The 25,069-nt window shown below is 48.2% G+C and overlaps 1 protein-coding gene across 2 annotated transcripts; it reads right to left on the reverse strand.

The window, feature by feature from the left end:
- Positions 1 to 895: 895 nt before the first annotated feature.
- On the reverse strand, positions 896 to 20,675 carry KIF2C (kinesin family member 2C). Of its 2 annotated transcripts, XM_032302804.1 has the most exons (21): positions 20,458 to 20,675; positions 19,315 to 19,409; positions 17,287 to 17,388; positions 17,068 to 17,116; positions 14,734 to 14,856; positions 12,606 to 12,728; positions 11,981 to 12,081; positions 11,266 to 11,361; positions 10,724 to 10,778; positions 10,477 to 10,639; positions 8,280 to 8,370; positions 7,970 to 8,033; positions 7,803 to 7,894; positions 6,884 to 7,026; positions 5,485 to 5,689; positions 5,270 to 5,380; positions 3,903 to 3,970; positions 3,486 to 3,591; positions 3,278 to 3,391; positions 1,622 to 1,745; positions 896 to 1,526 (listed from the first exon to the last, which is right to left on the reverse strand). In XM_032302804.1, the coding sequence occupies exons 1-21, from the start codon at positions 20,519 to 20,521 to the stop codon at positions 1,444 to 1,446; spliced, it is 2,172 nt and encodes a 723-aa protein (XP_032158695.1). In that variant the 5' UTR covers positions 20,522 to 20,675; the 3' UTR covers positions 896 to 1,443. The 2 variants fall into 2 exon arrangements, with proteins under 2 accessions (XP_032158695.1, XP_032158696.1); XM_032302805.1 differs by lacking the exons at positions 19,315 to 19,409; positions 20,458 to 20,675 and adding an exon at positions 17,549 to 17,928.
- Positions 20,676 to 25,069: the final 4,394 nt, after the last annotated feature.

Below are 25,069 nucleotides of genomic sequence, written 5' to 3' on the forward strand. Positions count from 1 at the left end.
GACCTGAGCTGAAGGCAGAGGCTTTAACCCACTGAACCACCCAGGTGCCCCACACCTGTTTTTCAAATGAAGTAACTGAGGCAGAGAGACCAATGTTTGGTCTGTTTGAGCCAACTCTGCCCTAGAGCTTCTGTAGTAGCCCAGGTGCCCCATGGTCCCCACCTGAGGCCTTTCTAGAACACACATTTGGTTATGTGGCACTCAGACTAAAAATAATGTAGTGGCATATTACTGTGTAGATAATCCATGTTCCATGACAAGGAATCTGGAATCCAGCTCCCAAACTGTCCGTGTTCTATGCTCAGTTCCTCAGCCCACCTGGCAAACTTCTAATTTTTCGAGACCAAACTGGTGTTGCTCATCAGATCCTTTCCCAACCAGCAAGTCAAATGCCTTCTTGTCAGTGTTGCCACAGAATCTTTTTTTTTAATTAAAGATTTTGTTTATTTGACAGAGAGAAATCACAAGTAGGCAGAGAGGCAGGCAGAGAGAGAGAGAGGGAAGCAGGCTCCCTGCTGAGCAGAGAGCCCGATGCGGGACTCGATCCCAGGACCCTGAGATCATGACCTGAGCCAAAGGCAGCGGCTTAACCCACTGAGCCACCCAGGCGCCCCCACAGAATCTTTTAATGTGCCTTAAGCAGACCATAACTGACAGAGCACCATCTCCTTTTTGCTGCTAGCTCCTGGCCCCAAGAGAGGACCTGGGACCTAGGAAGCACCGAACAAGGTAGGGGCTGAGGCTTTACCACGTCACTGAAACTGCAGGTCTGGATCTGGGCTCCTTAGGAAGAGTATGGAATCTGCACTACGTAGAGTGGCAGAAGTGTCTGTCCTTAGTCCGAGAAGGTGCAGACGTGTCCCAGGCCCTTCTCAACACACCACTCAATAGATTAATTTTTTTCCCCTCTTTATTGTTAGACACAATGTATAAACACGTAAAACAGGAAACAGCAGGGATCCTCTTGGACCTCAAACACCATCAAGGAAGGAAAAGATCCCAGAGACTTTTTTTAAAGTACAAGACATAGTGCCTGAACCAAAGGCATGGAAGGCAGGCCAGAGCCAGCAGAGAGCTGGACTAAAGGCTCCTTCCCTTTCCCCAGAGCCAGGATAACCCCACAGAGCCCCTCACTGGTAGCCAGTCCACACAGGCAGAAGGCCACCCAAGGGAAAACTCTATTCCAGAAAGTCTTCTGCTCCTGCAGAGAAGGGCAACACCCTTCCCATCCTTGCTCCCTTGAGGGCTACAACTGAGGAGAGGGGAAGCAGTGTCCCATGTCACTCTGACCCCCTCCCCAGCTGCCCCCATATTTGGCGTTTACCAAAGCCTGTCCCAGTTCAGACCCTGACCAGACCCGCCTTGTGCCCAAAGTTTGCTGGGGAGGGATGGAGAGTGGAAGAGGCTGGGTGTGAAACCAAGCAGATCTTTTATTTGTAGTCGTCACTGGGGCCGTTTCTTGTTGCTTATTTGTTTGCTGGCCTGCTCTTCCAGCTGCATGGCCAAGCGCAAGGCCTTGATGACATCTGGAAGGAAGGGGTGGTGGTGCACTGCAGGTCAGGCGGGGTCACAGAGGCCCCTTTCCCTCAGGGCCGAGGCCCCACCCTCCCGCCACACCCACCTTGCAGCGCTGAGAAGTGCTTGGCTTGTTGGACCAGGGCAGACTCTGCCTTGTTCACGAAGGTCTCCAGGTCATAGTCTGGCTGCTCGGTCATCTCAGAGAGCTCAAGCCAGCCTGGCCCTTGCTGCGGTGACATGGGGGAAGCACGTCAGTGCAAAAATGGTCAAAGAAACCTAGCAAATCCTTCCTGTGCCCCCCACTACCTACAATGCAGACGACGTGTGCGAGATGCCGGTTCCTTCAGCCACAGCCCGCCTCTGCCTGTCCTCCAGCAGAAATCCTCAGCTTGAATCCATCCTCTTTCCTGCCTCCAACTTGTCCCTCTCCCCAGGTCAAATGAATGTCACACTCTGTCTTGACACCACATCAGAAACGGGAGCAGCAACTTTATTCTTTCACCCTGTTTGTGCCCGGATCCTACCAATTTTGCCCCTTAAATGGTATTTGAGTCTCATGTCCTCACTCCAGTCCTAAAGTGGCCACGGCCACCTTCCATCTGGGCACCAACACCTCTCTTGAACTCTTTTAACAACAATCTCCTAACTGCTCTTATCTCCAAAATGCCTCTACTCATGCTCTCCCATGTTCCCCAACCAGGCTCCACACTGACCTAAAGCTCTGATGAGACCGTGTCCTTCCATCCGACCACACTCCGCTTTATTCCCTTCTAAGGCATCCAGTGCCCTCATGGCCAAGTCCAGGCCTTGGGAGTGAACCATAAGTCCTCCAGCATCAGGTCCCCGCTGACCTGGCCACGGCTTTAAGCTCCATCATCTGCTCACTCCTTTTGCTTTGACCAGAGTGAGCCTCTCATTCTTCCTGAAAGTACCAAGGCCTTTCACACATTTGTACCCCTGAGCACTCCGGGGAGGGAGGACAGGCTTAAGCGCTTGCTCTTCGTGTCCCCTCCTCAGTTCTAAGTGGCCCAAGCTCCTTTCCGTGCTGCCCCGAGTGCCCCACTGGCAGTGCACCCTCGGCCCCCCTCTGCTCTCCCACAGCAGGGGTCACAGCAGCACCAGCATCTACCGCCTCCTACACGCGAACTACATGCTGGGCGCTGCTTTAGAAGCAGATCACTTAAACCTCAGGCGCAACCACCCTGTCTTGCCCACTTTAGAGATGAAAGAACCGAGGCCTAGTGATGATAAATGACTTTCTTTTAAATAAGGAAATGACTTTCCTTTAAATAAGGAAATCAGCTTATAAATAGGAGAATCAGGATTGATCTAGTCTTATTTTACGGTATGCTATCCATACCGAGTTTTTGGTCTTTGGTTTCAGCACAGCGGTTAACATATAGAAAGCACTCACCAAACACTCTCTGAATAAACAAGCCAAGGTCTCTGCATATAAATCTCCCTCCAAAGCCTCAGTCAGGAGCACAGAGGAGAGACACAGCTCTGGCTAGGAGGGTGGAGGAGCAAGGCTGTGTGGGCCAGGCTGGAGAAGGGGTATGTTAATTAGTTGTTCTAGAACATCTAAATGAATAGGTGGAGAATGAAGGAATGCTAAGTAGAGGCCTGCCTCTTGCCATCCCTATCTGAAGACCTGTGGGAGCAAAGCCCAGGTCATGTTCAAAGAACAGTGCTGAGCACCACTGAGGGCCTCTGCTAGGATACATATCAAGTCCCTCCTTAGTCAGGGCCAGCTCCTCACCTGTATAATCTCCTTGAGTTCCTCCATGGCCCTTTCCTCCAACTCCCTGATTTGAGACATGGCTTCATTAAAGCTGGACATCTGGGAAGATAGTTCCTCCTCTTCCTTGGAGAACTGCAGGGGCCCAAAGGAGAGGTACAAACTGTATGGCCTAGTTCCAGTCTCAGCAGGCCACACTTGTTCTGCCTGGCCCTACCCCACACCTTACATTGCCTGGGATCAGGGACCCATGAGAGCTGGCTTCCATCTCTTCTGTTTCCATTTGAGTTGGCTGCTCCCCACTGGACCCACTGTGGGGGCTCAGCTCCTTGACCCTGAGGAAACAAGACGGTCTCAGAGCCCACAGGAGCCTCCTTGGCACTCACGAGACTGCAGCACCACTCAGACCATGAGGCTCAAAGGGAGAAGCAGCTTTGGCTTTGGCCTAGAGGACCCATGCTGGCTCCCAACCAAGGCCAGAAGGGGACTGGGGCAGACCATCTAGCATCATGTCTGAACTCCCAAGTCTCAGCTTCACTGAGTCACAGAAGAATGTCCTGAGGCACCGAGACTCCAGAGCTTCTTCCCTCTTCTCTCCTCCCTCCTGCAACCCTCTCCCCATCCCACTGGCCATGGGTACGAGTACCTGTCTGCATATCTTAGTGTGTTTAAAGTGTATTCACAGGAGCTTATGCCCGGTGAGATCATGGCAATCTGCAAAAGGGGGAAACAGGCAGTTAAGTTCAACCCTTAACAAGATCACAAGGGGACCAGACCACCTGCTGCTGGAGACTGCCAGGAACTGTCTGTGTGAGCTCCTGACTCCCACAGAGTATTGGAGCACGGAGCTAATTAAGCACCCGCTCTGTGGCAGGCAACTTGCCCCATGGCCACTGAAAATTAAGGCACCTTGGAAATTGGATATCTGCCTTTAAAGGTATATCTGGTTACCGTCCCCCCCAACCCATTGCTTTATCACTTTATTGACCCACTCTCCAAGGTCACATCTTAAGGAGCAGTGGCTCCTGCTGGAACCTTCTATTCACCCAGGCTCAAGAATGATGGGTTAGAGCTTAGTCTGAAATTCCCGCCTTCCCTAGTAGGCCAGAAAGAGATTCCGTGAAGGGGAAGGAGGCAGATCCTAGCTGGCAAGCCTTGTAGATATAATAAGGAAGGGGACAAAAAACATTTACAGCCACAGTCCTTTCCTATTTCTGAAGCTGGGAGCCATAGAGGAGACAAGAATTTCCCTCTCCTGATTCCCACAGCCCTCTTTCTGAGTTGTGGGGCCCCACTTCATGGGGTAAGGGAGCACTGACCATCCCCAAACCAAAAGCTTCCCAGACATACAGTAAAGAGAGCAGATCCTTTCCTTCTCTCTTGAACAGGCAAAGAGGAAATTGGTACTAAAAGGCCATGGCAGGGTGGCAGGGGGAGGGTAAGTTTAGGAGGCAGTGCGGCTGGGCTGCAGTCGCTTGAGCATCCGATCCTTGATATGGGCTCAGGTCATGATCTCAGGTGCTGGGATTGAGCCCCACACTGGGCTCTGCACTTGGCGAGGAGTCTTTGCAAGGATTCTCTCTCTCTCGTTGTGCCCCTCCCCCTACTTGTGCAAACATGCATGTTCTCTAATAAATAAATAAACCTTTAAAATAAATAAGTGGGGGGTGCCTCGGTGGCTTAGTCATTAAGCATTTGCCTTCGGCTCAGGTCATGATCCCGGGGTCTGGGGATTGAGCCCTGCGTTGGGCTCCCTGCTCAGCAGGAAGCCTGCTTCTCCTTCTCCCACTCCCCCAGCTTGTGTTCCCTCTCTCGCTGTGTCTCTGTCAAATAAATAAATAAAATCTTTTAAAAAAATAAAATGAAATGAAACAAAGAAGTGCCTAAATAAAAGGCAGCAGGGTTTGCCCACTTAAGATGAAGCCTGGAAACCCAGGTGGCCAGGGGTACCAAGCCCGCCCAGAAACAGGACTCAGGGTCTTCCCACGCCATCTCCAGAGCGACCGTACTCACCATGCAGGTCCTCGAGTTCTCCCCGATAAAGGAGTCCCTCAGCACCTGGGTCAGCTTGCTCTCTCGAAACGGGGTATGAGCCTTGTTCTGTCCCAGGGCCCTAATGCACTCCTGTGGGACGGCAGGGGGCACTGGGGTCCCTTCCTTCCCTTTGAACCACCCACCCCCTTGCTCCCCCCGCAGGAGCCCCCCAGGCTGGCCGCCTGCGCCTCCACCTTCAGAGCCAGGAGGCTCTTGTTGATCTCTGCACCCTCCATGCGGGTCTGCCGGTCAGCGCTGGAAGTGTCCGCACCTCTCTCGTTCCCTGCCAGATCCACCAAAGAGAACTTGCCATGCACTCTCCCTTTGGCTCGAAGAAGAATCTGGAAGCAGGCATGGGAGCGGGAAGAGTTGGAGTTGGCAAACGTCTGCCCAGAGGTCCTGTGTCAAAAGAGAATGAAGAAAGGCTATGAGCCTCTGAAAGTTCCTGGCCGCTGTGACTCCCCAGAGTTCAAGCCACCCCACTTCACTGCACTAAGTTCTCAGTACAAGGGGCGCAGGTCAGGACTCCGAGCAGTCCTGTGTCGTCTTGTCCCAGACTTCCGTTTTGTCCTCTGTGGGCAGCAGCTCTCCCTCCAGCTCCAGACCTAACAAGTTTTCCTGGCAGTGAAAGTACTGGATTCTGTGCTACGGCCTTAGCAAGACGGCCCAGCTGCACGTGGGGAAGAAGTGGCCTGTGTGGCAGGGCATGGGGGGAGGAAGAAGGGTTGTCACCAACCACTTGTCAAAGCTTGAGGGCCCTGAGGAGGGCAGCCCCCTCCCTGGGCGTCCATAAGCCACCCAGCGCTCCACTGCACCATGCCCTCCACTGCACCATGCCCGGAGGCAGAGCACTCTCCTAACTCTGCAGAGGAGCGATGACACCATCACTTCCAGCCACAACAGACCCAGAGCACCTGTCTCCCACCACAGAGGGAGAGAAGAGCAAGGAAAAGCCTAGAGAAGTCAGGAAGCATGCTTTGGGGTAAGAGCCTGGAAATAAAGTCTGACTTGGTGGGGGGCGCCTGAGTGGCTTAGTTCAAGTCATGATCCTGGGGTCCTGGGATCAAGCCCCTCATTGGGCTCCCTGCTTAGCAGGGATCCTGCTTCTCCCTCTCTCTCTGGCATTCCTCCTGCTTGTACTCTCTGACAAATAAATAAATAAATAAAAACTTAAAAAAAAAAGTCTGCTTTAGTTACATCTATGACTCTTTGACTCGCTCCTGATGAGCCTCTGGCCCTGGGTCCTCTGCCCTATTGAAAGTCCTCAAGACAGGGGCCCTCACAGCCCTCAGCAAGCTGCAGAGGACAGCACTCTGCAGAAATAGCAGTAGGCTCGCACCGAGGGTCTGTCACTTGAGCCAGGGACTGGGGGCCCCTTTCCGTCACCATAATTCTTTTTTCTTTTTTAAGATTTTATTTATTTATTTGACAGAGAGACAGGCAGAGAGAGAGAAGAGAGGAAAGCAGGCTCCCCACTGAGCAGAGAGGCTGATACGGGACTCGATCCCAGGACCCTGAGATCATGACCTGAGCCGAAGGCAGTGGCTTAACCCACTGAGCCACCCAGGCGCCCTCCATCACCATAATTCTGACCTGCAGGCACTGCCCATGTCGATCATCTTGATGACGTCATCGGCACAGCTAACCAGGCGCTCCTGCAGCCCAACCACCTGCACCTGCTGCTTGCCGTCCTCCAGCACACGCAGCTTGGCTTTCTTGTTGAGCAGGTCGAACAGCTGTGCGGGGCAGGGGAACACACAGGGGAACAAGGCTAAGGCCGTCAGGGCCTGGGCACCCCACCAAACAGCTCATCCTTCAGGGCCTGTCCGGGCTGAGATAAAGGCTGATAGCAGGGAAGGCAGAGAGGTTAAGCTGAGTGGAGGGCAGTATCTGAGTCGGGCAGCCCAGTGTGCTAGGACTCTGCTACTTTGCCAGCTATGGGAGCCTGGACCCGTCTGTGCCTAACGGTTCCAGCCTTATTCCTCATCTGCAGAATAATGACCATAATGCTTCCTCAGAGGTTACTACAGTGATCGAATGAGTTGAGACATGTGCTTAGCACACAGTACCATATCAGTAATCCACATTAGCTATAATTATTATTATTAGCATGGAGATCCTGCTCTGAGGAAGGCAGCTCTGTATAAGCACGGATGGTAGAGATAGAGGATACAGAGCATAAGGGGCGGAGGGGAGAGTAAAAGAGATGAACAGAGAACAAACGTACACGATCAGGCGAAGGCTAGAACGGTCATAAAGGAGGTGGGTCAAGGGAAGACAGGGCATACACAAGGCAAACCTCCCCCACAAGATGGAGCCCTGAGGAGCGTTACTGACCTACTTGCTAAGCCTGGGCCCCATCTCCCCATCACACACATCAGGGCAGTGGAGCCCATCAAAGCCTTGATGGTCCACAGATTGTTTGGTTTCTACCATTTTTAGCCAATCTCAAGGACTTAGATATTTTAGGGGTCCCGACAGTATAAATAGGGGCTCCTTGCCGGCTAGCTACCTTCCCATTATAGATCTCGAAGAATGTCACGTAGACTTCCAGGCCCATGTTCCGGTAGCGGGGCTGATTCTTCAGGAGGAAGACGTCACGGGCTGCGGGAGACAGCTGGGTAAGCAAGCAGCCTGGTTTCGTGTGCCCGACCTCAGTGTGGCAGAATACATACTTACAGGCCATGGCGTAGATCCCTTTGGATGCATTCTGGGCTTTCCCAGAGAGGTCTCCGCCCATGGTCTGCAAGGGAAGGGGTGAGAGACTGTGGTGAAGGGCCTTGGGCCTAGGACTGAGCACTACAGGCTGCATCACTGCAGCGGGCCCCCGCACAGAAGCTGAGAAGCTGCACCGGCCAAGGTATCCAGCACAAGAGTCTCTGGTGCCGAGGCATCGGCACCAGCGGCACTTTCTGCAGGAAACTTCCCTTTCAGGGACCCACCGTGACACCATGGGCAGGTGTGCTCCCTGCTAGGCCTGAAAACTCACATGTGTCTTGCCACTTCCCGTCTGGCCATATGCAAAACAGGTTGCTTTTCCCCCTTCAAAGATGGTCTGAACCAGTGGCCTTGCTGTGAACCTAGGAGAAAGGATAGGGGAGAATATGTATCTCTCCCTAAAACGTGCTTCCTAGAATGTGGCCCTATTGCTCCTTCACTGCAGATCTTCTGGGGTCTTCAATTCCTCCTTCCAAGTACTTGCACTCCTCTCCTGCAAAGTGGTTCCACTGGACCCCACCCCCCACTTATAAACTGAAATTCTTCCAGTCAGCTGGGGAGGGCTGGGCTGACCTGCCAAGAAGATGGTGGCCTTCACTGACCGAGCCACCAGCCCTCCCTCTGACCCTGAAGACCCAAAGTGAAACCCTGAGCTTAGCAGCTGACTGCTAGCATAAGAAACACTACAAAGATTAGAGGAAACCCTCTAAAGTAGGAGCTTAAAATATTTTACATTTTGTGAGCCACATAGGTCTCTCACTTTTTTAAAAAGACTTTTTTAAAATTTAATTTTAAAAAATATTTTATTTATTTATTTGGCAGACAGAGATCACAATCAGGCAGAGAGAGAAAGGAAGGGAAGCAGGCTCCCCGCTGAGCAGAGAGCCCGATGCGGGGCTCGATCCCAGGACCCCAAGACCATGACCCTAGCCGAAGGCAGAGGCGTAACCCACTGAGCCACCCAGGCGCCCCCCCTAGATTTTATTTTTAATTGATCTCTATACCCAATGGGGGCTTGAATTCACAACCCTGAGATCCAGAGTTGCATGCTCCACTGACTGAGCCAGACAGGTGTCCTGCTGTCACGTTTTAAAAAAAAAAAGAAAAAAAGAAATCCTTTAAAAACATAAAAACCATTCATTCTTAGTTAGAGAGCCCTTTTTCTAAAAAGGGACTGTGAGCCAAATTTGGTCCACGGGCTGTAGTTTGTTATCTTCTGGTCTGGAGCAGTCCTGACAATAGAACTTTGTGCGAGACCGCCCGGGTGGCTCAATCGGTTACACATTTGACTCTTGGTTTCAGTTCAGATCATGATCTCAGGATCAGGAGATGGAGGCCGAGTTGGCCTCTGAGCTCGGTAGGGAGTCTGCTTGAAAGATTCTCTCCCTTTGCCCGTGTGTGTGTGCTCTTTCACTCTCCCTAAATATCTAAATCTTTTTTTTTTTTTAATTTTTTTTTTTAAAGATTTTATTTATTTATTTGACAGAGAGAGATCACAAGTAGGCAGAGAGGCAGAGAGAGAGAGAGGAGGAAGCAGGCTCCCCGCTGAGCAGAGAGCCCGATGCAGGACTCGATCCCAGGACCCTGAGATCATGACCTGAGCCGAAGGCAGCGGCTTTACCAACTGAGCCACCCAGGCACCCCTAAATATCTAAATCTTAAAAAAAAAAAAAAACGAAAGAACTTTCTGTGATGACAGAAATGCTCTCTACTGTGCTAGTAGCAGCCCTAGCCCCATGTGGCTAGAACGCACTTAAAATGCGGCTAATACGACTCAAGAATTGAATTCTGGGACACCTAGCTGGCTCAGTTGGTAGAGCATGCAACTTGATCTCAGGGTCACGTGTTTAAGCAAAAAAAAAAAAAAAAAAGAGAGAGAGAGAGAGAACCAAATTCTTAATCTTATTTTTTACTGAAATAGCTACAGGATGGTGGGGCACCTGGGTGGCTCAGTGGGTTAAGCCTCTGCCTTGGCTCGGGTCATGATCTCGGGGTCCTGGGATTGAGCCCCGAGTTGGGCTCTCTGTTCAGTGGGGAGCCTGCTTCCCCCTCTCTCTGCCTGCCTCTCTCTCTGCCTACTTGTGGTCTCTGTCTGTCAAATAAATAAATAAAATCTTTTTAAAAATAAATAAATAGCTACATGATGGAGTGCCTGGTGGGCTCAGTCAATGGAGGGTGTGACTCTTGATCTTGGGGTTGTGAGTTTGAGCCCCACCTTGGGTGTAGAGACTACTTAAAATCTAAAAATAAAACTAAAAACTAAAAACCACGTAAGGCTTGTGAGTGCTGTACTAGACAAAGCAGACTCTGACTCAGAGTCAGAGCCAGCTCTGTGATGGCTGACCCAAGGAAAATATGAGGCCAGGAAGGGCCTCAGAGTCCCGTGGCTTGAGTAGTTTTACCACAATATCCCGCATGGAAAAGAGGAAGGCTGGGAAAAGGGGGGAGCAAAGGGGCAAGAAACTAACCTGTAGACAACTTCATTTGAAACTGTTTCATCAAATGCAAAGTCAAAGCAGAAGGCTTGGTTCTCCAGGTACTTTGTTAAGTCTACTTTTAACTTGGGCTCGTGGACCAAGAGGAGACACTTGCTGGGAATGGAAATCACATCAATTTCTTTCTTGGCCAGTTCTGCAGAAGGAGAGTATTTCAGGGGATGATTCCTGGACACGGAGGATGTCAGACCAGAGCCTCCTTCTGACCGAGCTGGCTTACCTTGTTTATTCAGCGGCCGTTTCCTCACACAGACACAGATCCTGTGCTCTTCGATCTTCAAGAGGATGAGAGAAGACAACCACCCAGTGAAAGGTCAGAGCAATACTGAAAGAACCCTTCCCTCTTCCAATCCAGTGTCAGGCTCACTCTGGGGCCAAGACCCGACACCAGGACCCTTGCGCCTCCGCTGATAGTTACTCAGAGCACAGCAGGCAGCACTGAATTTCCTCCCCAGTTTTCTCACGCTGCTGCCTACGGGGTGCAGGTCTACTTCCATGATTCTCAGTAAGGATCTAGCCAACCTATGCAAGTGAGGGTGACAGTTTTGGAGATCAGACTCTCCCATCCAGCCTTAGTAGCTCCAGTCCAGCAAAGGGTATTGAAAATACCTTTTCAAGGGCCAGTGCAGATTCCTGCAGGCCCTCACTCTGCAAGGGCCAGTGCAGATTCCTGCAGGCCCTCACTCTGCTAAAGAGGAAATTTGTCTTTCATTTGTACACTTACTCAGGAAGGAGGGGTAGAAGCCCTTAGGGTTTACTTACAGGATCTGTCACAGTAAGTGGATGGCATTCCAAAGTAGTCCGAAATTCTTTGATCATCCGGGCAAATTCCCAGTTTGGAAAGCTGTTGTCGTACTCCTGTTTGGGACAAGAGCAAAAAAGGATGGACTGTGGACCTGCTGCCATGTAAGGGCTCTCAGAGCTCAGCTCTTCACATGCATGCGGCCCTCCAGTAGACAAAGCCCCCCAGTCTTACTTCCTCCCACCCTGGCTCTAGGTTGAGAACTTAGGAACAAATCCCTGAGGACGGAGGTTGGCAGGGAGGTGCCTATGCATGCACCAAACCAATCTAGGAACTAGGGCCAGAGCCACTGTGGCCTTTTTAGGAGACCAGCAGGTTGAGTTTCCCAAGAGCCACGAACCCAATTGAGGGGAAGTGCTCCAAACTGGAACTCCTTTGCAGCACTGCCCCCCGCTCCCATACATGCAGCTGGGGCCAGGGGAGCAGGAAAGCAGGCAACTCTGCCCTGCAGGTCCCTGCGATGGCACATATCAATCAGCAGGACATATTTCTTGCCCGAAGTCTTCAGAAAAATATCTGACTTATTTGTACTCTGAGTCCAAATGAGAAAGTAGTTAAATTTCCTAGATTTCAGAACTGGAGCTTCAGAAATGCTGGGGCCCGACTGTATCTCCATTGCTGGTGAAGGTGCAGTTAAGGACATATGTCCAAAAACCCTTGACCTAAGAAAAGTACCTGTGCTCGCTTTATTCTCATTTCGGAGTTCTGGGCCCTCTTCTCTTCTCGCTTGTTCTTCATTTTCTCCATTTCCTTCACAATACATGATTTCCTCCGAACTGTGGGAGGAGGGGGAAGGAAGCCCACTATTACCTGTCTAAGCCAGCCAGCCTACTCTTCAGCTGCTGTCCTGAGTCCTGGGGCTTTCCCAGGACTAGGCCTTCCCCAGACCCTTGCTTTTAAATGACCATATGCAAGGAGAGGCAGCAACAGATGAGACTATTGGGAGGGTCAACCCTGCAAAATAAAGACTTGCACAAGCACTCTAGGCCTAACCCAAGCTCTCTCCACGCCTCTGTGGCATTTTCTAAACAATCAGAAGAGGAGATGCCATCCCTAATTGGTCTGATGGTCATTCTGGGTTATCCTTCAGGTGTTGGCCAAGACTTGAGCTGTGACAACATCTCGACTACATCAGAGGGCTCCTGTCAGCTAGTGGGAACAGGGTCACTTCTAGTGAAAGACTGATGCCACAGCCACAGGAAAACATGCTTCCATGTGACAAACATGGTTTGAATTCAGGTGCCAAAGCAGGCTAGGTTTGGGACAGGACGGAACAAAGCAGATAGCTCAGTGTATCTACCTGAGTTCACAGGGTTTGTAGAAGAGCTGCCTCGGATGGAATGGACCTGCTCTTCCACCTCCTCGCTGACCATCGTCAATGGTATTTCAGCCACTGCAGGGCAGGAGGGCCTAGGGGGGCCAGCTGTGGGAGGAGAGTCATTGGAGAAGCAGGTAGGCAAACCAGAGCTGTATTCCTCTGAGCCCCAGCAGCTCACAGGCCAGGATGAGTGCAACACACTGCCGGCCCAGCAAGGGCTGGGGCTCCCACAGTGTGAGCAGAGCTGGGCTTTCCCTCCACCTCAGCCAGCACCTGCGCCCAGTCAGTCTCCCTGCAGCGGCTGGCTCCTGGCATCAAAATTCTTGGAGGGTGGGGCACCTGGCTGGTCATGCAGTAGACAGTGCAACTCTTTTTTTTTTTTTTTTTTTTTTTTTTTTTTTAAAGCTTTTATTTATTAATTTGACAGAGAGAAATCACAGATAGACGGAGAGGCAGCCAGAGAGAGAGAGAGAGATAGGGAAGCAGGCTCCCTGCTGAGCAGAGAGCCCGATGCGGGACTCGATCCCAGGACCCTGAGATCATGACCTGAGCCAAAGGCAGCGGCTTAACCCACTGAGCCACCCAGGCGTCCCGACAGTGCAACTCTTAATCTCAGGGTTGTAAGTCTGAGCCCCGTGCTGGGTGTAGAGATTATGTAAAGATAAAATCTTTAAAGGGTGCGTAGGTGGCTGAGTCTCAGTCTGTTGAGTGTCCAACTCTTGACTTTGGCTCAGGTCATGGTCTCAGAGTGATGAGATCAAGATCAGGGAATCTGCTTGGGATTTTCTCTCCCTCTCCTTCTGCCCCTACCCCACCACTCTCTCTTTCTCATTCTCTAAAATAAACAAATAAATCTTTAAAAAAATAAACATAACCTTTAAATTGAAAAAATATATATGTCTTAAAGGATATGTAAATAGCTCAGTACAGACTTCACCACAAAGGGAAACTCTCTAAAGGCCTGAAGATTTCAGGCTTGACCCATGTGTGGGTTCTTAGGCCAGGGCTTTCTACTCATTTGGAAGAAAAGCTAGGACTTTCTGACTTCTCCAAAGCTTTGGAGCCTGGATGGCTAGCAGGAACAGACAGAAAAGCCAGGAGAAACAGGAACCTGAGTACACCTGGGTGGCTGTTGGTTAGTATCTGCCTTTGGCTCAGGTCATGATCCCAGGGTCCTGGGATCAAGTCCTGCATCAGCTCCTTGTTCAGCCAGGAGCCTGCTTCTCCCTCTGCCTGTCTTTCTCTCTCTCTCTGCCAAATAAATAAAATCTTAAAAACAAACAAAAAACAAAAAACAAAACCAGGAACCTGAGTGACAACTAAACATAATAATTCAACCCAGAAAGGTACATCCCATGATAACTCATTACTTTCCATACCTGGTTGTGACTCTTTTATTCACCTTCATTTTATAAGAGCTCAATCTGATACATGTAAGATGTAATGATTATACATCTTACAAAATCTACACCTGCTTTATCTTAATAAAAGCTAACAACTAAAAATATTTTTAGTTTAGTTTCTTTTTAAGATTTTTATTTAGTTGACAGCACGAGCAGGGGCAGAGAATGACGGAGAGGGAGAAGCCGACGCCCCACTGAATAGGAGTCTAACATGGGGCTCAATCCAGGATGCTGGGATCATGACCTGAGCCAAAGGCAGACACTTAACCAACCAAGTCACCCAGGTGCCCTTAAAAATATTTTTAAAATTTCATTTATACAAAATCCAAAAAGGGAAAAAGCTAATTTATGCTATCAGAAGTCAAGATTATAGGTACCCTTAGGGGCTTAGGAACCGTCGGGAGCTTGACGGGGACTGTTGGGTTGCTAGTAACCCTCTGTTCAATCTGGATGTAGTTACATGAGTGTGTTCAGTTTGTGAACCATACACTCAAGGATATGTTTGCTTTTCTGTATATATATTATGTTTCAATTAAATTAAAACAGTAAAATTAAATGATTTCCTAATAAAGGACCAGTGGGGTGGGGGTAGAACAGAACCGAAGCCAGGGGAGTAAGGAATCTCAGGATATTCCAGGACAGGGATAGGACAATGTGTGAGGAGCTGTTCCAGAGCCTCAAACAGGGAAAACAGATTCATCACTCACTGGGAACTGAAAAGTGCTTGCGGGAATTTGAGGACGCTGGTAGCTCTACCTCCATATCATTCTCCTGAGTGGTGATGCGAACCTCTGAGACAGTAGACATTCGAGCGGAGCGGCTGCGGAGACCTGGAGACCCAAGGGCAGTGGCCAGTCAGTGCAGCACGATCAGGAGGGCCAATGGGGGCCACTAGGGGGCAACCCTCCAAGATTCTGCACAGGGTCCAGACCCCTAGGAAAGGAGCCCACCAACTTCCCATTCCTTCCACCAGAGGAAAAGGAAAAATTAGAAGGGCCAAGTACTAGTGACCCCAAAACTAATCTGCTCATTCTGCCCATCTGAGAGCTCCCAAGAGCAAGGATATCTCTGACAAGAGCATCTGTCTTGAGTAAATGGGGGGACCTACAGCCAATCTGAAATCCTTTCTGAAGATGCAGAGCTAACCTCAGAAAAAAAAGCATTATTAAACCTTAACCATCTTACCCTACCACGGTACAACCTTCCCATATTTTAAAACAACACTGTAAGGTAAGTATTAGTATTCCCATCTGATGGGGTGGGGCACAATAGCTCGGAGAAATTAAGCGATTTGCCCATAGTCACACTCAATTAGTAAAGGTTGGAGCCAGGATGTGAACCCAAGACTTTTAAGATTCCAAACCCTGGGCTTTTCCCACTGCTCCAGGATGCTTTACAGAGCCGGGCCCGGCCACATCATCAGATCACTACATCATCAGGGTCAGCTACACTGATTTTCTGGAATCTTAAAATAATGCTTAACTGAGAAAAAATGGAGTTGTATTTGAATTCTTGTTAATTTCTACCCATTTATATAATTTGCCTCCATAAGAGAGAAACAGTTTATCACCTACGAAGTCAAGTCAGAAACTTGGAAATAGAATACGTGGTATAACATGCGCAAACATTGACTTGGATGGAATTTCTGAGACTCCTAAGTCTAGGCTGATCTGATGGCTCTGTATCAACCATTTCTTTCATTAAGAGCATAAATTGCCATCATTTTTCTATTTCCCAAAAGATTTGTTGTCATCTCGTGTTTCATTTCTACTGCTGAACAGCATGCACCCGTATCAGGATCTGTTTTCCATTGACAGGGGCTGGGCAATGTCCCCTGAGCACAGGCATATGCAGTGCAACCATTCCCATTTCTCTCGCAGGTGCCCAGGGTACAGCTAGCAAGAGGGCCAGCGGCCTACCGCTCAGGCCCAGCCCAAGCTTGCAATTGCACCACCTTCCACCTGGGCTCCCCCTAACCTGGAGCTCCAGGCAAGCAGTTTCTGGGCCCCTGCAGTAGGTGGACCCTGTCGGGCAGGGATCGCCCCTGGCTGGGACAGGCCACGCAGGCTGTGAGGGACAGCTGGCTCTGAGTCATGAGTGGGATTTCTTGGGCAGTTTGTACCTACAGCCACCGCACCCCCTACAGCTACAGACTATTACGGTCAGAGTTGGTTTAAGTGGACTACTTCTGCAGAGCAAGCCCAACCTTCTCCTAGACTTCAAGGCAAAGCTCCTACTCGTCCCATCCTGCCTTAGCCGCAGATCTCCATAGCAACATCGACTATTGCTAAACAGCCTGGACCTAGCTTTTCTCTCAGCCTGCTCCCCACCTCACTCCAAGGCACACTGTTCCTTTGAGGAAAGAAAACAGGCCCATGGGTGGCTGATTACTGCTCTGGATTCTACAGGAAAGGCTTTGAGGCCAACTGGCAAATTTCCCAAATGAATCAGGTCCTTGGAAGGTTGGCCTAAGGGCTGGATTCTATTATTTATTTATTTATTTATTTATTTATTTATTTATTTATTTTAAAGCACTTTATTGAGGTATGATTGAAATACAAAAAGCAGATATTTATTCAACTCGATGTGTCTGGAGATAAACACCCATGGAACTATCATTATAATAATCGATGCCATAAACTAACCCATCACTTCCTAAGGTTTGTTCCTACTGTTTTGTAGTTTGTTTATTTTTGTTTCGTTGTTAATATACGATCCACCCTCACAGTATAATTTTAAGTACACAATATACTGTTGCTAATCACAGACCAGATTTTTTTACATAAGCTCTCCAGAACTTATTTCCTATCAGTGAAGTTTCTCATGAAACTTTGTACTCTTTGACGAAAATCTCCGTATTTCTCCCTCCCTGTAGGTTGGATTCTTCCTAAGATGCTTGGAAGACAGCGCAGGACTCAGCCCACGTACAGTCAGTCACCTGCTAAAGTGGAGCAATGATTCTATGTCACCACTTCCTGTGCCCCAGCAACATTACTCCAGGCACAAACCCCATGACAGTAAGCCAAGAGAAATCCATTTACCTTCCTTTGGAGCAGGAATTTTGGAGTTGACTGATCTGCGTTTTTGTTTCTGAAAAACAGAACAGACCATCACAATATATGGCTCCTATCAACATTCAAGGACCTATCTTGGGTCTATGTGTCAAGCTGAAGTCCTAGGCAGTCCCAGAAAATCAGCAAAAGTCAACAAGCCAAGCAGATCACCTGGAGCACTGGTTCGGCCACATGACAAGCACCTACCTGGACTGTTACATTCTCCTGCAGGGGCAGATTGTCCTTTGGGTGTAAGGGAAGAAGTTGTAAAAGCTCTGGGTTTATTGCGGCCACATCATCAAAATCAATCTGCAGAGAGCAAGTAAAAAGTTTTGGTGGAACAACATAGCTTCTTCAATCCAATCGCATCTCTGCAACCAAGGCTACCCCTAGATTCAGAATTTACCAATTTTATAAGTTCCACCAAGTACCAATAACTATAAACAAATAGTCGTTAGTCGTGGTTTACCATCTAGATGGATATTGGTTCCCGATTGCCAAGCCAATGGTAGATGTCGGTGAAGAGAACGAGGTAAAGAGGAGGGTAGGCAGACAGGCAAATAGGCAGTCCACAGTAGATCTAGGCCACCTGGCTCCCCTACTGTTCTGCTGGGCAGCGGGGTCCTGCTGGGCACAGTCCCCTGAACACTTCTTGCTGACACGGAGGAGGAAACAAGTTCTAACTGCCTCGGAGATAGTAAAAATGGAGGGCCCTTCTGGATCTTACGGGCGGGGAAAAGTTCCCGAGAGCTGCTACCTAACCCTAAGTCTACCTACATTTTCTACTGGGCCCAGAAACTTCTTCCCCAGTCACAGCTTCCTGCTCATGCCTTCCCTACTTCATGCTCGTGCCTTTAATGAGGTCACAATTCTAGGTTTACATCACTAGAGTCCTGCAACCCTCTAGGAACAACTCAAACTTCATCAGCATAATTCACAGCAGTTCACAACACAGTACCGATGTGGTTATCTGCATCTCGAAATGGTTCCGAGCTGAAGCATGTACTCCAGGATGCAAGTTTTACTTCCTACATATGCAACCTGTGTTTATTAACTAGCTTATTTAAACATTTTTTAGGCACGATTAAGGCACTAGGGGGGAAAGTATTCAAAGATGAATTAAGACAAACATTGCCCTTGTCTTCAGTTAGCTCATATTCTAATGGAGAAATCATGTGGACAGAGAGCTAGAAACTAGGGCAGCACAAGACAAGGATAGAATCACCAAATGCAAAAGCTAGCAAGTACTTCAGTAACCAAACTTTTGTCTCTGTTTCTTGGAAAGCTACAGACCCTCACACCTCTCCTGTTTCTGACACTTAAACCACAGAAAACAAACAACACAGGAGACCAATGATCTAACCATAGTTCTGGCATTAAGCAACTCTCACACTGATGATTCAGAGTGAACACCTCAGTTAACATCTCAGGAAGAAGGAGTAAGAGTGACGGTCTGAAGGTAGCAAGGCACTAGGCACGGTCACAGTGTGGGGCCTGGACACATCTACCCATGGGGCCAGCATACTTTGCAAGAAGGGTGTATGGTATAAGGAAAAAGGATGACTGACGTCAGATCCTGAAAAGGCTTTGAATACCAAAGATGTTCAGACCTTATTCAAAGGCAGTATCTGAGCTAGAGTGAACCCCTGCAAGAGCTAAGCCTTCCCATCCCACCCCCACCAGTCAAGCTCATCCTCAGTAAGTTACCACCTCTGAGATGCTCTAGCTCTATTCATCTTGCCATTTATCAACAAGGTGCCCTCTGTTATTTGGTGTTTCAGGAATATTTTGTCTCCTCAACCGGGTTATCAATTTTGCTCTCTAAACTGATGCCATAGGTAGTTTGCACTCAGAAGCTAGGCTACATAAGCAAGGTTTTAGGATTCTGTGCAGTTTGTCTTCTACAGACACACCAGAAACTGTTGATTGCTTCAATTTAGACCAGGCTTGACTAAATAAATTCTGAACACATCCAAAGAGGACCATGTTTTAAGATTAGGGAGGACAAGGCAGCATCAGATAGATACAAGGCTCTCACAAGTTCCATTTCCAAATAGATCTTTTTGTTTGTTTTTTTATTTTATGTAATCTATCTGTCCAACAAGGGGCTCAAACTCAGGACCCTGAGATCAAGAGTCGCATGCTCTACAGACTGAGCTAGCCAGGTGCCCCCTCACACAGATCTTTTAGGGAAGAAGGTGTTAAATGTGGTAGAGGCATTCTCATAGAACTTACCTCTTTGCCCTTTGTGGCATCTCCTTCTGTCCATTCCACTGAAACGCAGGATTTCTCCAAATTCACAGTCCTTATATTGGCACTGTGGATTATGCCTATGGTATGAAAGTCCAGTTTACATCTTTTTCACTTATAGAATCCCACAAAGACTCTAATGTGGAGTTGACCTGAAGGAAGGGACTGCTGCCTTTTTCTTTATTTTTCACACTAGAAGACAAATCTCCTGGCACCTCACCCATAGAATATCCCACTATGAGGTAGGCAGGGAACTGTGCTGCAGGAGTAAGGATTCATCTCCACTCAAAAGAGAGAGTACAGGGGCGCCTGGGTGGCTCAGTGGGTTAAGGCCTCTGCCTTCGGCTTGGGTTGTGATCCCAGGGTCCTGGGATCGAGCCCCACATCGGGCTCTCTGCTGGACAGGGAGCCTGCTTCCCTTCCTCTCTCTCTCTGCCTACTTGTGATCTCTGTCTGTCAAATAAATAAAATATTAAAAAAAGAGAGAGAGAGAGAGAGTACAGCAAGGTCAAGGTATATTTGGGCAGAGGAGTCACTCTAGTCCTTAGGTACTGTTCCTCAACATGCACTGAGACTTAAGGCTCTAGAGCCCTCGGGTTTCCTTACCTCACTCCCGATGGTTATATCTGACCATTCTAATGACAGGGTATTATTAGACCTGCCAGAGATGCGGTAGCTGCTTAACCAAAAAAAGAGGACAGAATTGCACGCTCCTCAAGAGCAAAGATCTTTTCTGTCTGATTAACCCTGAATCCCAGTGCCTGACATACTGCAAATGCAGAATATTTAGAAAGGAACACAGTGGCCAGGAAGCCGAGGTCCCTACAAAAGCAAGGCAGTTTCAGAGGAGAACTCTGGAGGCGAAGTGAAACTAGCAATCCTAACTTCCCTAGAAGGACCACTGACTTGGAGGAGCCCCGCCCACTTCCGAGGACAGGCAGGGGACCCACCGCCAGGGGAACCCCTGGACCCGGGTAGAAAAGACCGACTGCCAGTGCAGACACCCAGACCAGGTGGAGGCGGGGGAATTCCCAACAGTATCTCGGCCCTGCCGTTTGTGGGGGGAGCAGTAATTTCAGCCGTCTCACAGCCCAAGTGTCCTCTTGATCTCGCGACCCCGCCTCTCACCATTACTGCGTTGGATCTTGATGGTAAGACCGGGAAACAGGCGGGCCTGAAGGGACGAGTCCATGGGCAGTCGCCGGGAAGAGAAACACGAAATGCAAAAAAAAAAAAACCAAAACCCAAAAAACCCAAAAAACAAACCCACAGCTCCGGTATCCCTGCCAAGTCTTAACGCTGCTCAAACCGCCGCAGTTTAAATCCCGCGCGCCGGCGTCTCTCACAACGTCATCACGCTGCCACTGGCCTCGCTTCCGCCAGACCGCGTCGCCCTCCACAGCCTATTGGGATATGTAGTCTCGGGTCTCGGGTTTTCCGGAGCCTAGGACCGCCCACCCGCCAGCCACACCCCCACGCGCTGGGCCTAATGGGAATTTGGGAAGGGTCCTTGACGGGAGATTTCCTGTTCCCTGCGTAAGGCGGAAAGCTGTATGTGCAACTGGTTTCCCCGAAACTGAGAAACTCCAGTATGGTGTTTGAGACCGAGACCAGAGGGTCCTTCAGACAGGGGTTTAAATCGCGACTTCTTCAGCTGCTAGTTGAGAAACTGAACTCGTGCTTTCCTTTGCGCAATGAGGAACGTTCTTTCTCTTTTCTCTCTCTCTTTTTAAAAAATTTTATTTGACAGATAGAGAGAAAGCACAATCGGGGGAGCGGGAGAGAAGTAGGCTCCCCGCTGAGCAGGGAGACCCACATGGGGCTTGATCCTAGGACCCTGGGATCATGACCTAAGCCGAAGGCAGGAGCCTGGATCGTGCTTTCACCCTCATGGAGTTACTGCGAAATTTAAATGAGGAGCTATGTTTAAAGTGCCTGGAAGACACATTACCTGGGCATTTACTGTCTACCACGTGCTAGGCATGGTGCTGGGTGCTAAAAGATAATAATAGTGAACAAAACATAGTTGTGCCCTTCTTGACCTAACGTTTCTAATGTGAACAGGGACAAAACAAAGTAACAAGTAAATTACAAGCTGTGGGAAGTGCTCTGAAGGAAACTGAGATCTGAGAGAGGACATAATGGATGAGCCTCCTTTATTACTATTTTTTTAAGATTTTATTTATTTATTTGACACTGGGAACAAAAGCAGGGGAAGTGAGAGAGGGAAAAGCAGGCTTCTGCTGAGCCGGGAGCCCTATGTAGGACTCTGTCCCAGAACCCTGGGATCATGACTTGAGCCAAAGGCAGATGCTTAAGGACTGAGCCACCAAGGTACCCAGAACTTACTTTAGATAAAGTGGCCAGGGAAGAAATCTTTGAAGTGATACCTAACCTGAGTCTAGAGAACAAGAAGGAACAAACTATGTCAAAGCGGAGGGCAGGAAGGTGGAGAGCATCCCAGACTAAGATCAGAGGATGGCGTGTGCAAAGGCCCTGAAGCAGGAAAGAACTTAATCTTGTTCGAAGAACTGAAAGAAGCCCTTGAGGCTGGAAAGCAAGAGGAGGGGGGAGAGGGGTGAAAGCATGTAGCATGGTAATAATTCTCTTAGTAAATGAGAAGTCTTTGAAGAATTTTACACAGAGGAGTGACAAGATCTGAGTAACATTTGATTTTACGTATGTCAGTCTTTCTGATATGTGGACAACTATTTTGAAAAAGATAGGTTGGAAATGAGATCATTTAGTAGGCAAGAGATTATGCTGGCCTAGCCTGGGGAAGGGATAATGGAAATGTAGCTAAGAGAATGGCTTAAATTTCAGGAGACGAAATGGATGGGTCTTGTTGACGGGTTGGATATGGGTGTGAAGGAGAAGGAGTAATCACGGTTGATCACTGGTTTGTGGCTAGAGCAACTGGGTAGGTAGATGATGAACTATTTCCTGAAATGGGCGAGTGGGGTTGTGAAGGAAACAGGTGTGTATACAGGGTATAAGTTCCATTATGGTAATATTGAGTATGAGATGTCTGCAAGACTTGAGAGTTTAAGTGTCAAGTGAGCAGTGAATATACAAGCTAAGAGCTCAGGGAGAGATCAAGGCCAGAGATAGAGATTTGGTAGCCATTTTCATGTAGTTGTATATAACTGTCATGGAACTGAATGGGATCTAGAAGAACATCCGTAACTGAGCCATGCAGCAGGCCAGCATTTTGAGGTAGGGCAGAGGAGAAGCAGCAGGATATGAGATTAGGGTGGTTTGAAGGCTGAGGAAAACCAGGGAGTAGAAGCCTAGGAAGGAGTGAGGAAGGAGGAAAGAAATCAGGAGAGCTGTGGAAGGGCGGATAAGATGAGGGCATAGAAATATCCTTTGTTAGCACTTAAGTCATTGATGACCTTGAACAATTTGGTGAACTATTGAGGGTAAGAGCCTAATTAGAGAGAGTAGAAGTGGGATATTGCTTAAGGATACATACATATGTAATGAAAGAATAAAGATATATTTGCGAAAGATAAACACTAAAGATTTGGGAGAGCAGTTGCCTCCAGCAGAGAGGATAATGAGATTAGAGAGGGTATTGCAGAAATATATAACTTTTCATTTTTTTACATGAATCATGCTTATACATAAGTGTGCATTATGTTATTTTCTCTACCTCCTGTGTTAGGAATCTGATGTAAATTTGGATCCATTCCTACATTTTTTGCTTTTTCTACCTGTGGGTCCAGGCAGTTGCAAACTTCCATGCTGTTTTCCCAAGGCCTATGTGGAACCCTTGGGGCACATGGGTTTTTGCAGAGGACTTATTTCCGGTTCCGCAAGCTAGGGACCAGATCCAGTGAATTTTTTCTGGCCCTACATTGGTAATAAACCTCCTTGCCTCCCGTTGTAGGAACTGAAAGTCAAGAAATTAACATGGAAAGGAGCACCCGGGTGGCTCAGTTGGGTAAGTGTCTGACTTTGACTCAGGTCATGATCTCAGGGTCTTGGGATCCAGGCCCCCCATAAGGGTTCATGCTCAGTGGGGAATCTGCTACCCCTTCTGCCTGTCCCCCCTGCTCAGGCTCTCTGTCTTGCTCTCGAATAAATAAATAAAATCTTTTAAAAAATTAATTAACATAGAGCAGTCCAAAACCAGTAAAACCCACAGGAAACTCAGTTTTCAAAGTCGAGAATTCCTTTGTGCTAAAAAGGAAGACAGAAGTCAGAGCAGTAAGGGAAACTGACCCTGGAGAGGCCCATGGTCTGAGAATAATGAAACCTTCAAGACCTTAGAAAATACAAAGCCATTAGATTAAGGATATATATGTCAGGAACTCTAGGATATGACCGCAGACACATTACCATGACAGAAAAAAAAAAGGCCCTCTGCTCCTTGAGCTGGTAATAGAATAATCAGAATCTATAAAATTGTTATGCTTAATATTGAAAAGAAAGATTTAAAAAATAAATCATTGTGGGGTGCCAGCTGGCTCAGTTGATAGAGCACATGACTCTTGATCTCGGGGTTGTGAATTTGAGCCCCACGTTGGGTATTGAGATTACTGAAAAATAAAATCTTAGGGGCGCCCGGGTGGCTCAGTGGGTTAAGCCTCTGCCTTCAGCTCAAGTCATGATCTCAGATTCCTGGGAGCCTGCTCCCCCCACCCCCGCCTCTGCCCGCCTACTTGTGATCACTCTCTCTTCTGCCTACTTGTGATCTCTGCCTGCCAAATAAATAAATAAAATCTTTAAAAAGCAATAATAAGCAGTGTGGAGATTCCTCAAGAAATTAAAAATAGAACTTCCCTATGACCCTGCAATTGCACTCCTGGGTATTTACCCCAAAAATATAGATGTAGTGAAAAGAAGGGCCATCTGTACCCCAATGTTTATAGCAGCAATGGCCACGGTCGCCAAACTGTGGAAAGAACCAAGATGCCCTTCAACGGATGAATGGATAAGGAAGATGTGGTCCATATACACTATGGAGTATTATGCCTCCATCAGAAAGGATGAATACCCAACTTTTGTAGCAACATGGACGGGACTGGAAGAGATTATGCTGAGTGAAATAAGTCAAGCAGAGAGAGTTAATTATCATATGGTTTCACTTATTTGTGGAGCATAACAAATAGCATGGAGGACATGGGGAGTTAGAGAGGAGAAGGGAGTTGGGGGGAATTGGAAGGGGAGGTGAACCATGAGAGACTATGGACTCTGAAAAACAATCTGAGGGGTTTGAAGTGGCGGGGGGGTGGGAGGTTGGGGTACCAGGTGGTGGGTATTATAGAGGGCACAGATTGCATGGAGCACTGGGTGTGGTGAAAAAATAATGAATACTGTTATGCTGAAAATAAATAAATTTAATTTTTTTAAAAAAGCAATAATAAAATAAAATCTTAAAAAAATCATTGTGAACGGCACCTGGGTGGCTCAGTGGGTTAAAGCCTCTGCCTTCAGCTCAGGTCATGATCCCGGGGTCCTGGGATTGAGTCCCGCATCAGGCTCTCTGCTCAGCAGGGAGCCTGCTTCCCTTCCTCTCTCTCTCTGCCTTCCTCTCTGCCTGCTTGTGATCTCTGTCTGTCAAATAAATAAATAAAATCTTTAAAAAAAAATCATTGTGAAAATATAGAGCAATATATAAAAAGTAACAGATATATTGGACAAAAATAACAAAAACTTTTTAAATAAAGGCATTGAAATTAAAAAAGAAAACCTCTGGAACTATACTACAACTCCCAATGAAATAAATGATTTA

The sequence above is a fragment of the Mustela erminea genome, chromosome 10, assembly GCF_009829155.1.
Source record: "Mustela erminea isolate mMusErm1 chromosome 10, mMusErm1.Pri, whole genome shotgun sequence".
Lineage (NCBI taxonomy): Eukaryota > Metazoa > Chordata > Mammalia > Carnivora > Mustelidae > Mustela > Mustela erminea.